At 32.9% G+C, this 16,104-nt stretch overlaps 2 protein-coding genes and 1 long non-coding RNA gene across 4 annotated transcripts; 2 read left to right on the top strand and 1 right to left on the bottom strand.

The window, feature by feature from the left end:
• The first annotated feature begins 826 nt into the window (after positions 1-826).
• On the top strand, positions 827-1,515 carry LOC146915164 (albumin-2-like). Its single transcript, XM_085721262.1, has 2 exons — positions 827-1,006; positions 1,048-1,515. The coding sequence occupies exons 1-2, from the start codon at positions 827-829 to the stop codon at positions 1,513-1,515; spliced, it is 648 nt and encodes a 215-aa protein (XP_085577388.1).
• Positions 1,516-4,055: 2,540 nt separating this feature from the next.
• On the top strand, positions 4,056-8,429 carry LOC146915165 (uncharacterized). Its single transcript, XM_085721263.1, has 5 exons — positions 4,056-4,367; positions 4,452-5,878; positions 6,359-7,271; positions 7,371-7,971; positions 8,053-8,429. Exons 1-5 carry the CDS (start codon positions 4,056-4,058, stop codon positions 8,427-8,429), a joined length of 3,630 nt encoding a protein of 1,209 aa, XP_085577389.1.
• Positions 8,430-11,942: 3,513 nt separating this feature from the next.
• On the bottom strand, positions 11,943-13,832 carry LOC146915166 (uncharacterized). 2 transcript variants are annotated; one of them, XR_015014493.1, is made up of 4 exons: positions 13,709-13,832; positions 13,186-13,316; positions 12,391-12,575; positions 11,943-12,299 (listed from the first exon to the last, which is right to left on the bottom strand). It is a non-coding gene; the product is annotated as an uncharacterized LOC146915166 (long non-coding RNA). The 2 variants fall into 2 exon arrangements; XR_015014492.1 differs by lacking the exon at positions 13,709-13,832 and having other exon boundaries at positions 13,186-13,698.
• Positions 13,833-16,104: the final 2,272 nt, after the last annotated feature.

Consider the following 16,104-nt stretch of genomic DNA (forward strand, 5'->3'; position numbering starts at 1 on the left):
CATTCAAATCCCTAACAATTTCGATGAATTTGACCCTTATTTTTTCAAGACTTAATAGCAGTTTGACCCCATATGTTTCAAGTAGTTGCGATTTTGGTCCACTGACAAAATAAAATACAAAACTGTCCCTCTAAGTATTGTCCCTTTTGCAGTTTTGGCCCATGCTAATTTTGACTAAGTCAAAGCTGACGTGGATGCCACATGTGTATTTTTTTAATTATTAAAAAAATAAAAATAAAATATTTTTTAATTAAAAAAATAATAATTACACACGTGACGTCCACGTGTGCATTGACTTGGTCAAAATTGGCCTGGGGCCAAAACTGCAAAATGGTCAATACTTAAGGGGCGGTTTTGTATTTTATTTTGTTAGGGGGTCAAAATCGCAACTTCTTAAAACATAGGGGCCAAAACTGCTATTAAGCCTTTTTTTAAATAAGGAAGAGAAGACTTTGTTAATTGCCTTGGTCATTCTTTAATAATCTATTTAGCAAGTTGGATTTAACCATCTTTTTTTTGTTAAGAAAGAGAAGACTTTGTTAATTAATTGTCTTGGTCATTCATTAATATCTAATTAATATGGTTGAAAAATAAACAAATCATTGTTAATTACCATTATTGCCACATGATTACAATCTGAGATGAGATGAGATGTCACATGCAAACGTGTCCAAACGTGTTTTGGGTATCAATTTTGAAATCTATATAGATTCTGTGTTCACATAACTGGTAATGCGGTAAGGTCTATACTATATAAACAAACTAATGGAAAAACATTTCATATCCCATACCTTGAAATAGATAAATAAATCATCCAAAAAGAATAATGCCATCTAATCGCATAGATGCTGCATTCCGCTCATCTCGGAATGGTTATTGTTACATGTTCGTGAAACAAAACTGTGTTATTTTGGAATATAATTCAAGGGGCGAAAAGAAAATTGCTGAAGGGCCAACTCATATTTCTCAATGGATTCCAAGGCTTGGTAATACGCCTTTCGCAAAGGTAATTGATTTGATTGTGCCTTTGACGCTGATGGCAATGAGGCATTCATCTTTTCTGGAAATCTTTGTGCCAAAATTGACTATGCTCCATATACATCAAAACCTAAATTACTTTTAAGTTCAGTTCCTATCAATGAAATGTTTCCTTATCTTAGTGAAACAATATTTGAAAAAGGAATAGATGCTGCATTTAGATATAAGGATAAACAAGTTTTCATATTTAAAGGAGATAAATATGCCCTAATAGACTATGAATCTGAGAAACTATTAGTTCATCAGTCTATTAGCCATGGTTTTGGTAGTTTGTTTGGTACAGTCTTTGAACATGGAATTGATGTAGCTTTTTCTGATTGGTGTTTGGGTTCGGCTTACATCTTCAAAGGACAATATTTTGCATGGATCAGTTATGACCATAACATAGATGATAGTGACAAAATTGTTAATAGTAGAATAAAATCAATCAAGAAAGTTTGGCCTTTTCTTGAAGACATATTACAAGACGAGATCTAATTGCAGTTGTCCACTTCTATGAAAAATTAAATGGATGACTAAACTTATGATTACGTACGGAAACTCATGTTATCACTGTTTACTTTTTTTTCTTCTTCTACTCGACAATGTAAACGTCGTGGGTGTGGTAATAAGTGGGGTAGGTTCTTGTGTTATGCCCACATCTTGTGTTTGTTTATCTTGTTTTGTTTTGAGCACATCAATGTAAGATGTTTGTGTTGTTTTCTTTCTTTTGCTAATGTAATAAATATTTGTTGTTTTTGGATTTCTAAACTGTTGTATTTTGATTTTCAAATTCTTTTTATTTTAATAAATATATATCTACCGAAGTTGTTCTAGGTTGAGTCATGACCAGGTCGTTCTTTTAAGACGTTTTGTGACACTGCCAAAAATTATGCAAGGGAGACCAGGTCGTTCTTTTAAGACGTTTTGAAATGTGCATTTAATTTTTTATTTCATATACACATCAAAATGTTTTTTTTAATAAATATACACATCAAAATGTTATTTGCTAAAATTCGAAGGAATATTTAATGTACTAGAATGTCAACCGAAAATTTACATATGAAATTACTCTATGACCCGAAAATTTTGGCAACCAGAGGGTAATGAGCTTCTTAATTTTTTTATTTTTTTTTAATAAACATTGTCTTAACTACTAAGGAAGCATTGAAAGAAAAAACAAAAAATTATTTAGTCATTTGTCCATTGTTTACAAAGTATTACTATAATCGTGTTTTACAATCTGTCAAGTTAAATGAAATTAATAGCCATCAAGATTAATGCAATTAACTATAATCATTTGTTTCCTTTACTTACTTAACCATCTAATGAACCAAGAGTCATAATCAGTCTATTTTCTGTTTCTTAAACAAAACGAAATTAACTCCCATCCCATTGATTTCGGACATCTTGCTTTCACTATTCAAATTCTTTTGATTTAATTTTTCTATATATAACTACCTCATTGGAACCCATTTGCTCAATATTTGTGCATATACAGTCTATGACTACTTTTAACAAAAAAAAAATACAGTCTATGACTCCTCTATGAGTGTTCCTGAGAAAATTTTACTCAGTTTCTCTATCATGTTAGATACTGTTTTCGAGCCTCAATAGTTTCACACAAGCAAGTTTTGATATTAACATGTGTGAAAGTACCACTTATATTAGGGAAAATTTTATCTATTGGGTAATTTTTATAATTGTTGATCTCCCTGAAACTGAAAGAGTGGTCACCCTTTCGAGCCTCAATTGTTTCGAGCCTCAATAGATAATGTTGCTAATTTTATTTTAATTATGTGTGAAAGTACCACTTATGTTAGGGAAAATTTTATCTGTTAGTTGTAAGATTTACGATGTTGTACGAGAGATAGAGTGTTTGGCACTGAAGAACCAACATAAACATAAAGTAAGCATTGCATAAATGAGCAGTGTCGGATCTTGAGTTATTTTATTAGGGGTGCCAATAATGTATTTAATATATATGAAACCGTTTCAAGAAATAGCAAGAAGTAATTAACAGCTCATTGGTTGGGTAGTTTTTATAATTGTTGATCTCTCTGAAAGAGTGGTCACCCTTCCACTGCAGCTGACGGAAATTTAATTATATATTTACGCCTAATATGATATATATACCAAACTCTTGGGGTGTCATGGCTCCCATGGGTCTCCATAGAGATCCGTCCCGGAAATGAGGATGTTGTGTTGGATATGTGGTAAGACTAGATGAGATAAAATTAGAAATGACAACATTAGAGAGAGTTGAGGTTGCTCCTATAGAAGAAAAGATTATAGAAACTAGACTTGGATGGTTTGAGTATGGACGGGTAGACCTAGAAAAATTATAAGAGAAAACTATTAAGACTAGAATCTAGAGATAAATGTCTTAGAGAAAGACATGATTTTTGATAGAACATTATTGTATGTTTGATTCATGCATGTAATCGAACCCACTCAGTAAGATAAGACTTTGTTGTTGTTTTTTAATTATGTACAATTTTTTTCAGAGTCAAAGATTTTTATTTGTTCAGATAATTGTACCTTCGATAAGTATTACACAGTGATCTTGATATCACTTAGTTGTCCATTACTTGCTACGCAAGTTACAGCTGCTAGGGTTTATATGCTCTATTGTATGCACATGATAGCTTACTATACTCCTAGCTACTTGTATATATACCAGTTGTAACTCTCATTTCATCAATAACAAATCATTTTACTTCCATTTTTCTTGTTTCCTAATATGGTATCACGCGCCTTCTCTCTCTAAGAGCAAAGGTTGTTACGATCATAACGGTTTTGTAACTGTTTTTCTCCGCTGCACTTTTCTTCTCCGATCATCATTTTGATCGGTGATTCTCGTTTTTCCGGTGTTGATTCTTGTTTTTCCACCGTGATTCTTGCTTCTTGTGGTTGTTTCAACCGTTTTTCGCCATTGATCACCTCTGTTTCACAGATTCTTTGATTTTCTTCATCTTCTTCATTGAAGCTTTTCATACTCTGTTTTTTCTGCAACTTGAATTCTTCACTGAATTTCCATGGCGCCTCGTAATTCCTCTCCTGATACTGAATCAGTTTACTTCGTTCATCCTAGTGAGAATCCTAATTCTCTTTCTATTACTCCTAAGCTCAATGGTTCCAATTACATTGCATGGAGCCGCACTGTTGAGCGTTCTTTGGGAACGAAGAACAAATTAGGTTTCATCAATGGTTCTATTCCAATGCCTGATGAAGATGACTTGAACCGTTCAGCTTGGGAACGTTGCAATCATCTGGTTCAATCTTGGCTCATCAATTCAGTATCTGAATCCATTGCACCAACTATTGTGTTTTGTGACACAGCTCTTGAGGTATAGCTTGACTTGAAAGAAAGATTTTCTAAAGTTGATCGTATTCGTATTGCAAATTTACGTTCATCCATTAACAACTTGAAGCAAGGTTCTAAGAGTGTTTTAGAATATTTCACTGAAATGAAATCTCTTTGGGAAGAGTTATCTTCACACAGACCTATTCCTAATTGTGTTTGTGTTCATCCCTGTCGTTGTGTTGCCTCTAGAACTGCTAAATATCATAGGAATGAAGATCAAATTATGCAATTTTTAACTGGTTTAAATGATCAATTCTCTGTGGTAAGAACTCAAGTTTTTCTTCTTGATCCTCTTCCTTCTTTGAACAAAGTGTACTCTTTGGTTGTTCAAGAAGAGAGTAATCATGCTTCTCTCACTTCATTAAGTGTGTCTGAAGAAACCTCTGTTCAGATCAATGCTTCTGATTCAAGGAAACCTCAAGGGCGTGGTAAAGGTTCCTATGGTAATAAACCACCTAGATTTTGCACTTTCTACAACCGTACAAATCACACTGTGGACTTTTGTTACATGAAGCATGGTTACCCTAATGTTAATAGATCCATGCCTCGTGCTAATGCCAATGCTACTTGTCAAGAGGATATAGAAACTGGTGCTTCCTCTTCTTCTGGATCAGGTGCCTCTGCAGGTTCTCCTTCTGCTGGTTTCTCTCAAGAGCAACTTGCTCAGCTTGTATCCATGCTACAACAATCAAATTTAGTTGTTTCAGCATCTCCTCCTTCACAAGTTACTTCAAATCATGTCACTTCCACCAGCATTGCAACACCTGATGCTTCTGCAGGTATATCTGCTTCTGTTTCTTCTTTCACAAGTAAATCTTCTTTTTGGCTCATTGACTCAGGTGCCAATGAACATATTTGTTGTGATCTTCCATATTTCAGTTCCTTTTATAGAATCAAACCTATGTATGTCTCTTTACCTAATGGTAACTTGGTTTTAGCTTATCATGCTGGCACAGTTTCTTTCAATTCCAAGTTTACATTGAACCATGTCCTTTATTCACCTCATTTTAAGCTCAATCTTATTTCTGTAGCCAAAGTATGTGAATCATTGTCTTGTTTCTTTCAATTTTCTCTTGACAAATGTATCATACAGGACCAACAGTCTTTGAAGATGATTGGTTTGGCTAAACAAGTGAATGGCTTGTACAAGTTTTATCCTTCATGCAAAGCTTCAAATATTGAGTCACCTTCTATTTCTAGTGCTTCTTGCAATGTTGTTTTACCTTTCAGTTGTAATAAAAATGATCATTTTGTACCTAATGATGCCTTGTGGGACTTTAGACTTGGTCATTTGTCTCATCAAAGACTTACCAAAATGTCTCTTTTGTATCCTGATATTACTTTTAATAATAAAGATACTTGTGATCTTTGTCATTTTGCCAAGCATAAGCATTTACCTTTTACTTCTAGTTTTTCATATGCTTCTATCAATTTTGAGCTTATACATTTAGACATTTGGGGTCCTTTATCTGTTACTTCTGTGCATGGACATAGGTACTTTCTTACCATTTTAGATGACCATAGCAGATTCCTTTGGGTTATTCTTCTTAAAACCAAATCTGAAGTATCTAGTCATGTCCAGAACTTCATTCTCATGATTAAAAATCACTTTCATACAACCCCTAAGTTCATAAGATCTGATAATGGCCCTGAATTCAATTTATCTTCCTTTTATGCATCTCATGGCATTATTCATCAAAAATCTTGTGTTGAAACCCCACAACAAAATGGTAGGTTTGAAAGAAAACATCAACATATTTTAAATGTTCGTAGAGCCTTATTGTATCAATCCAAACTTCCACCATCTTTTTGGTCCTATGCTATTCACCATGCAGTTTTCCTTATTAATAGAGTTCCAACACCTATCTTACAAAATCACTCTCCTTATTTCATGCTTCATCATAAACTACCTAACATTTCTTTGTTCAAAGTTTTTGGATGCCTTTGTTATGCTTCCACATTACAATCTCATAGAACAAAGTTACAACCTAGAGCTAGAAAATCCATTTTCTTGGGTTACAAGGCAGGTTATAAAGGTTTCACCTTATATGATCTTCATTCCAGAGAAATTTTTGTCTCGAGGCATGTGACGTTCCATGAAAACCATCTTCCTTATCCTCATTCACCCTCTTCTACTTCACCTGATTGGGAGTATTTCTCTCATCAGTCTCCTTCTCCTTCTGTTGATACTTTTCCTTCACAACCTCCCATTTTTGATGACATTATTTCTCCACCTACTATTACTTCTTCTTCACAGCCTCCGCACATTGTTAAATCTGTCCCTTCCTCTTCACATATTGCTCCTTTTGTTCCCAGACATTCCACCAGAAACATTACTACTCCCTCTTATTTGCAAGATTATGTTTGCAATAACATTCATGCATCCACATATCCTATTTCACATTATGTTTCTCATCAAATGTTATCTAATGCTCATTCTTCTTTTATGTTGTCCCTTCACTCTCAATATGAGCCCACATCATATGCTGAAGCAAGTAAATTTGATTGTTGGAAGAATGCTATGCAAGCTGAACTTCAAGCTCTTGAGAAAACTGGTACTTGGAAACTTGTGTATTTACCTCCAAATGTCAAGCCTATTGGTTGTAGATGGATCTACAAGATCAAATATCATGTTGATGGCTCTATTGAGAGATACAAAGCTAGGCTTGTGGCTAAAGGTTACAATCAAATTGAAGGCTTGGACTACTTTGATACATACTCTCCAGTTGCTAAGCTTACAACTGTCAGACTTGTGATTGCCTTGTCTTCAATTCATAGCTGGCATATCCATCAACTTGATGTTAACAATGCCTTCCTTCATGGTGAACTACAAGAAGATGTGTACATGATAGTTCCTCCTGGCATTAAAACTGACAAACCAAATCAAGTATGCAAGCTTTAGAAATCTCTATATGGTTTGAAACAGGCTAGTAGGAAGTGGTATGAAAGACTAACTTCCACTCTCATGAATCATGATTACATTCAGGCTGCCTCTGATCACTCCTTGTTTGTGAAGAAAACATCATTTTCATTTACCATTCTTCTGGTTTATGTGGATGACATCATACTTGCAGGCAACTCTCTTCAGGAATTCAATCACATCAAAAGTGTTTTGGATTCATTGTTTAAAATCAAGGATTTGGGTCAGTTAAAATACTTTTTAGGCATTGAAGTTGCACATTCCAAAGCTGGAATTTCTCTATGCCAGAGAAAGTATTGTTTGGATTTACTTGATGATTCAGGCACTATGGGTTCCGAACCTGTATCCACTCCTTCTAATTCATCAGTTAAGCTTCATCATGATTCTGGTCCTTTATATGATGATGTTCCTGCATATAGAAGATTGGTAGGCAGACTCTTATATCTTAATACTACCAGGCCAGATATCACTTTTATCACCCAGCAACTGAGCCAATTTCTCTCTAAACCAACTCAATCTCATCATCATGCAGCTTTAAGAGTCTTAAAATATCTCAAGGGTTGTCCAGGCAATGGTTTATTCTTTCCCAGAAACACTTCTCTTGCTCTCCAAGGATTTTCAGATGCAGATTGGGCTGGCTGTCTTGACACTAGAAAATCCATTTCTGGTTAGTGTTTCTTTTTGGGAAGTTCTCTAATTTCATGGAGGACAAAGAAGCAGATTACTGTATCCAGATCTTCTTCTGAAGCTGAATACAGAGCTCTTGCATCTGCTACATGTGAGCTTCAGTGGCTTTTGTACCTTCTTAGAGATTTACATGTCTCTTGCAACAAGCTTCCTGTGCTTTATTGTGACAATCAGAGTGCCATTCATATTGCCTCTAACCCTGTGTTTCATGAACGGACAAAACACTTAGAGATTGATTGTCATTTGATCAGAGAGAAGCTCCATTCTGGTATCCTCAAGCTGCTTCCAGTTTCTTCTCAAGACCAAGTTGCTGATTTCTTCACAAAAGCATTGCTTCCCAAGACTTTTCATGCTTTGTTATCCAAGTTGGGTTTGATAAACATTTATCAACCTCCAACTTGTGGGGGGATATTACACAGTGATCTTGATATCACTTAGTTGTCCATTACTTGCTGCGCAAGTTACAGCTGCTAGGGTTTATATGCTCTATTGTATGCACATGATAGCTTACTATACTCCTAGCTACTTGTATATATACCAGTTGTAACTCTCATTTCATCAATAACAAATCATTTTACTTCCATTTTTCTTGTTTCCTAATAATAAGAATAACGATGAGATTCTGGATGCATTCTTATGAAGATGTGCGTGTCTGTGTAGCAATTGATCATAAGAAACTAGAAGCCTCAACTCACTACTCCACTATTATTTTTCAATTTGAAGTCACATAATATAAGACAATCTCCAAGATTTTTTTTTTAATGACAAAGTAAATGTATATACTAAGACAATCTCCGGTTTGAACCCGAGCGAAGCCACCAATAAAAAGTAGCCAAAGAAAAAAGAAGATAGAGTAACGTGTACTATAATAATTCTTACATACACATCTAAAGGATTAATTCAGAGATCCGTGTCAATGTTATTTTTATTTTTTTTTTGGAATTTTAAGTTGAGCCAATTGTCAAATATGTAAAAGGGAATTCTCAATTATTTTTTGGCTATATATTAGTCAATTATCAAATATGTAAAAGGAAATTCCCAATTATTTTTTGGTCATATATTAGAAGTAAGAATAAGAAGAATTGATTCGTTAAATTCTTTTGAATCATATTAATCTATCTATCTATCTATCTATATCTATATTCTATCTATCTATATATATACATGTATTCTAAACTACATTTTGCTGACATGTCCTTATAACAAAGCTCCCAATTTTTTTTACTTTCACTCTAAGATTGACACTTGCTCTAATGCATGTTTCTTTTACATACCATTTTACATTTACATTTTCATTTCCCATATAGGTTACGAATTAACTCTCCATTAATTTAACACAAACCATCGGTTATATTTTATCTTTGAGAAGATCAGTTACATTTCTTAGTTCTAATCATTTTTATTTGCATATAAAACACTAAGAGTAGTATATAGGCCATTTCATTTTCCCTTTGATTGCTAACCACTACTTTCATGTCTCTTTCTGTCCCTTCCACTTTCTTTAGTTTTCATTTTCATATTACCCTCTTTCATTTTCTATGATGGAATTCCTTATTTTTTTTTCTTTCTTTTCCATATAGTATGTGCAGGTTTTTAAGATAGGAGAATTTTGTTGAAAGAACAACTCTTATTTGTAAAGGTAGTTGTGGTTACATTGAAATTTGTGTTTTCCATCATTATTTACTAACATTCTACCACTAATGTTAATTTATCTCCTCTCTGTGTAATATGTTACTCCTCTCTGTGTGTGATAGGTACGTAATATGTTACTCCTCTCTGTGTGTGATAAAACTTTTATTATTTTTATGTTCTTTATTTTTCATCCTTTTTTTTCAATAAAAAAGTTTAGGTGAATTTAGCATAACTTATAAAATTGACTGTGCATGCACATAAAAATTATTCAAACAATCTTTAATTACTTACAAGATGCATATTATGCATGTCCTTTAATATTTTTGCAAATGTAACCTACACTATAAAAATAAATAAAAAGGATTCTAACAAAATCCAGTTACTTACAATGGGATCAATGTACATGTCCCTTAATATTCTTGCAAGTGTAACCTATGCACAAAAAAATAAATAGTGTTTAATTTTTTTAGTTTAATTTTTCAATTTTCCTACAACGTTTTATAACCACAACTTAACACACACATGTATTTTCATCTCTTTCCTCCACTTGACACTTTCATTCACATTGATCTAATATCATATCTTGCATATTCAAGTTGTGCAGCAATGTCCACAAGATACGTGGTACATTTTCTACATTTTTTACCACAATATTTATTTGTTCTTTGTAGTAAACTTACGTAAATTAAATTTCTTTGTGTTAGGAAGCAAAACAATGATTGCTCATATTCACAAAGTGAGGAAGATTTGAAGAGGTACTTTAGCGGAGAGTTTTGTCCATCCCTTAAAATATCTCTCTTCATGGTAGAGGATGCATATTCAGCTAAAAATATGATTTCATTAAAAAAAATTGTAAACAAATTATTCGTGGAAGGACTATTTATTCAAGTAAACATTGTTTGAATCATTGAAGTCTAGAAAAATTTAAGCGAAAATTTGTAACTCCTTTTACCATATTCATTTTCAAAGCTCCTCCCACTACTCATGTGTTTTTTTTTGTACTGACCACTCATGCTAAAAATCGGGATAAATATTGTTAAATTAAGAAACCACTCTATTATTAATTCTTTTAATTGCATGCTTTCAATTTTAATGCTAATTTTTTATTATTATGTTGTTATGGCTAATTTAAATTCTATGGCTCTAAGAAACTCCAACTGAATACTTATGAGGCAATCAAAGTGGAATATGCTAGATTTGTGCCAAAATAACCATATGGTCATGTATCTAATTTTCTACACCTCCTCTTCATTTACATTGCTCGATTTCTTCTTTTATATAAGATAGGATGTTATTTCTTAATTCTTTTAAATATTTTTTTTTTAATGACTCTAAGAATTCCAACTCAATACATATGAAGGCAACACAAGAAATAAAAATGAAGTCAAAGTAGAATATACAACATTTAGATTTGTACCAAAATAATATAATGGTCATGTAATGTAATTTTCTACTTCTACTGAACTGAATTGAGTGATGAGAACTTATATTAGTCTGACATAATATGTTGCATGTGGATTTCTTTATCTATATATTGTGCCTTCGACAAGAGGAATGACACGTTGTCTTTTTTTTAAATCGGCAACGGCAAAGATATATTGGAAAAACTCAAATCCAAGCACAAGATATATGTATTTGAGAAAATATGGCTGCTGAATATATCAGCACATGAATTGAATTTTTAAAAAATAGGAGAGAAAAAGAGACAACCGCCAAATATGAATCACATTCTAATAACTTATTTCAACTCTTTTTATGAGCAATATTGAGAGGAAACATGAATGCTTCTATGTATGATTGAAAAGAATAAGTGATACACAGATAAAAATCAAAACAACTTGCGCACATTTGCGATCTATTAAAAAAAAAAAGTTCTTATATGATTACATTATTAGGATAAAACACTACAAGAAAATATGTGATCTGCTACGCCCATTCTCACAGCTAATTCGCAGCTAATTCCTAGCAAACGAGTTTAGCTAGAGATATACTAAGGAATACCTATGGTTTCGGCCGTAGCATGGATTGAGAGACAAATTTGCTAGGGAAATATTTCTTAGTAAATCCGTAGGAAAAAGAATTAAAATCCTAGCAAAGATTTAGTTAATCTATAGCAAATAAGTATAGAAAATGTATATTCCATAGCAACGTAACTATGACATATCTTAGCAATTTCGCAACAAATCCATAGCAACATAACTAAGACTTTTCATAGCAAAATTGCAGCAAATCCATAGCAAAATGACTAAAACTTATTGCAACAAAACTACAACAAATCTATAGCTATATTTTAACTAATATGTAACTAAATCCTAGCAATTTGGAAGAACTCGATCAATTTTTTTATTTCTGCTGTTTTTTTACTATAATAAAATTTATAACTACATTAATTAAAATAATTTATTACTAAATAATCATGTATATACATAGCTAAACATAACAAGCCAAATTTGCAGAAAATGCAAAGCTAAAATATCACCCTGATTTTTAATAAATTAAAAAAAATAAAAAATCCAAAATTCCAAGCAATAGATGATCCTCTTGCATCTATGAACGAATTAGGCTTCGTTGAATCCATATGTGAATTAAGCTCCTCTAGGATGCTGTGTTGGTAGTGTCCGACTTCTACTCATGGACCGATTCCAACTCTGATGGTCATTTAACAATCTCAACCTCCTGAAGCAACAAAAATAAAAAAAAATGAAATTTAGAAAGAACTATTAATTACCAACAAATAATCAGAGTTAGTGTAGCCATGGATTATTACCTATGGTGAGTTTCAGCTATACCCATCATATTCATGTCATAGTAAGATAAGTAAGATAATGACTGAAAGCACGTGCAAAAGTGAAAGCTTCTTCTAAAGACATCTTTGACAACTCTGAAGCTAACTGCTTCTCAATTAACTCAGACATGTTCCACGATACCTGCTTGCCTCATATTACATGCACTCTGCCAAAAACAAAATTAGAAACATCATTCACTATTACGCAATTTTCACCTCTGTAGCTTTTCTGCCAATACTTTGTTAGGCTACCATTTCAGAATTTTCACCGATCAAAAGAGTCTACGTAGCCTTATGTCTCAAACAATCCAGACACCAACACAACAAAAGTGGCTTACCAAGCTTTTAGGCTTTTATTTTGAAATTCTTTACACTCCAGGGAAAGACAATAATGTTACACAGGCCCTTTTAGGCTTTGATTTTCTTACACTCCAGGGAGAGACAAATTTGCTAGGGAAATATTTCTTAGTAATATAAGTATGCAACTCAGTTATTTGACTTATGTCAGTGTTTAAATAACAAAGTAGGAAAATTGACAGCAGAAATGAATATTAGCAACACTATAGCATAACAGAGAGAGTCATTGAACTGTATACTGATGACACTATAAAGTTCAAAGTCAAGAACAGAATTACCTTCTGAACCACATAATTACATTTACCGAAAACATCAGTCATTAGAGTAATGCATTGATTGTTGTACTTTAAAATCTTATGTATAATCTGTGTTTAGATGACATTACTTTAAGTTCACAGCTAATGACTAGTAATTACATACCTTTCTCGACATTACTTTAGGTGACTAGGAATCAGCTTTGAATTCGGACAGGGTAACGTGACACACGTCACTGCTTTGAATTATAACCATAGCCTCCTTGATAAATTGCAAACATAAACCACAATCTTAAACTGCAAATAATACTCAAACAGGGTTAGTGTCCTATGACTTTCTATCACTTGATTCAAAAAAGAAGATGAATGCATTTTTGTAAAATCGAAACACCAGATAAGATTATAAGCACAGGAATATCATCAGAACCATGTTAAAGACTACCATCTCCAGAATAATAAAGAAAAGCCACAAAGCACACTTCAAAAGGAAGATGAATGCATTATTGTCAAATCAAAACACCAAATAAGATAATGAGCACATGAATATCATCAAAACAATGTTAAATACTACAATCTCTAAAATAATAAATAGTAACAGAGCGCCCAAACAGACATATAGATTGATTTCTTCAAAAGTAAACAAACACTATGACGATGCAAGAAGCGTAACAAAATTGCGAGTTACATACCCCCACTGGATTTCCAGTTGGCTTTGCATCAACAGGTTTGGAATAAAGCCACTGAGGGGATAACGGTATGCTGACATCAACTAACAGTTACAATATACGCAAAAATGAGGAAAATCCAACTAAATTTAAGTTTCAACTTCATTTCTATAAAGCGTGTTGTTAATTGCAGATAGCAGAAAACATTAATCCAATTTGTGATGAAACCCAATTGCTCTAGCAATGTTATATTTGCCTTATACAATAAAGCCCTCTTCATACTCCCTGTAACTCACTATCAATTATTAAGAGAGAAACTACAGTTGAAGGTATCAAAAAGGTAGCAATACATAGATCACAAATGATCCAATCTCTCTAGCAAAAATTTGTCTCAACACATAAAGAAAGATGTGGTCATAACTTAGTGGTTGGTGAAGATTTACAGTATCTTATTGTTAATGTTGTACGATATCTATATTCTACCAGTTCTAAGAGTACAGAAACTTGTGAAGAAAAGATGGTTATATTCCTATCCTAGGCTTCATACCTCAGAGATGTCTACTTCATTGCTAGCACCCCATATACAGTGTTTGAACAAACGAGCCACAAGATAATACAATTTTCTCATATACTATCAATTACAGTACAGAGTATATTTTCATCTAATGTTGTTGTTACTTAAGCACTTACCAGAACTTCTAGGTAGTTTTCCCCTTTGATTAAATATACGAAAATTCCACAGGTAGACACAAACTAGGTACTACATCAGTCAAAATTTGAAGTAAAAAAAGAGCACATAATCATAAGAATGTTACAACCTAAAATACAAGCTGCTCAATAGGTGATTTGCCATTTCAAATATTAGTAATTTACAACCTAAGATACCAACTGATAAATTAACAACCTAAGATACCAGCTGCTAGTTCAAATACTAGTTAGTACTTTACAACCTCAATGTGTTGATGCCTGCTATTGTTTTCAACCAAAGCATTTCAAATTGATGAATGAAGTAAAGAAAACTACATTTCAACCAAAGCATTTCAAAACTTATTTGTTACATCGGATTTAAGAATTGCACTAACATTTTACTCTTAATAATGTAACCCAGTAAGAACTCATAATGAATCCACTAGTTTCCTCATATAAATTGATGTAATTTTTATGTGTTCTTTTAAGCTTCTGATTACTGCGTTTTTTATTATGTCATATAATGGATTGGTTTATGGGTAGGATCATGTCCCAAAATTGGCCTACGCTAATGTTAGGACCCGATTCGGGTCACATACAACCCAACCTAACCCGTTACTTTGTACACTCCTAATTCAAACATACTGCTACACTAAAAAAACCTTCACATACCTCAACTTAAAATCAAATCTAGAAATAAGTAATTAGGCAATGTGAAGAATGAGTTTGCATAAGCATATTATATTAACACAAAAATCTAAAATTAAACACAAGAAATTGCAAAATCAAACACAGAACAAGAACAAGTCTATAGTCTATATCATTCTCAGTAAAATCAAAGAAAATCCTAACAGTACTACACATGTTGAATTGCAAAATTCAAATCAAGAAATTGAGTTTCTTAATCACAGTAGACTTAACATCATATCATATCAACACATAAATCCATGAAAAATCAATACCGAAGATTGCGGCGAAGACCGAAGAGTAACGAAGAAGCGAAATGAACTAGTGAGGTCGATTCTGATGCGCTCATGGAGCGATTCTGATGCGAACGATTCAAGTTTAGATGAACCAGTGAAAGCAATTAGGGATTCAGTGATGAACGATTCCAATTTTGAGGAACAATGATTCAATCGATTAGGGATTCAGCTTTGAACGATTCTGATTGGGAATTGAATCAATTGAGGATTTCAATGGTCATTACTAAATCGATTTTGAGGTTGATGGAGGATGAGAATGAGTTTTCGATTTCGTGGATGAGTTTGATGATGAATTTGATTTTGTGAATGAGAATGAGCTTTTCTACGAAGAACGGTTAAGGATTCAACATCAATGAATAAAACTGAGATTTTCACGTGATATTTATCCTATTTGGGAAAAGAAGGGTATTATGGTAAAATATTGTAATTTAAAGCTAATAAACGGTGGCAATAATAAAATATTGTGTATTCTAGTAAAAGAATGGTATTTTTAATTGAGATTTGCTACCGACCCAGTGGGTAGTAAAATATTGGTAGCAAATGCTACATTTTCTTGTAGTGAAATATGAATTATAATGATATACCACTTCAAACTTATGAAAGACACATCAAGAACTATAATAATTATCCTTAAATTATTTAACTATGTGATTATGCTTATCACTGTTATTATTTTTTTATCTGTACAAATATTTCAAGTACATATTCTAATCAAACCCGTGCAACGCACAGGTCATATAGCTAATAATA

Source organism: Medicago sativa, chromosome 6 (genome assembly GCF_051527215.1).
Source record: "Medicago sativa cultivar Bolivia chromosome 6, Bolivia_mono, whole genome shotgun sequence".
Classification (NCBI taxonomy): Eukaryota; Viridiplantae; Streptophyta; class Magnoliopsida; order Fabales; family Fabaceae; genus Medicago; species Medicago sativa.

What these genes read in the sequence shown, in the direction of transcription:
- LOC146915165 (XM_085721263.1), top strand. Translation starts at nt 4,056, where the DNA reads ATGGCGCCTCGTAATTCCTCTCCTGATACTGAATCAGTTTACTTCGTT. An exon ending in ACTTCTGTGCATGGACATAG is followed by an intron (nt 5,879 to 6,358) that starts GTACTTTCTTAC and finishes ACAATCTCATAG; the next exon opens with AACAAAGTTACAACCTAGAG. An exon ending in AAACTGACAAACCAAATCAA is followed by an intron (nt 7,272 to 7,370) that starts GTATGCAAGCTT and finishes GATTACATTCAG; the next exon opens with GCTGCCTCTGATCACTCCTT.
- LOC146915164 (XM_085721262.1), top strand. Translation starts at nt 827, where the DNA reads ATGCCATCTAATCGCATAGATGCTGCATTCCGCTCATCTCGGAATGGT. An exon ending in GTAATACGCCTTTCGCAAAG is followed by an intron (nt 1,007 to 1,047) that starts GTAATTGATTTG and finishes GATGGCAATGAG; the next exon opens with GCATTCATCTTTTCTGGAAA.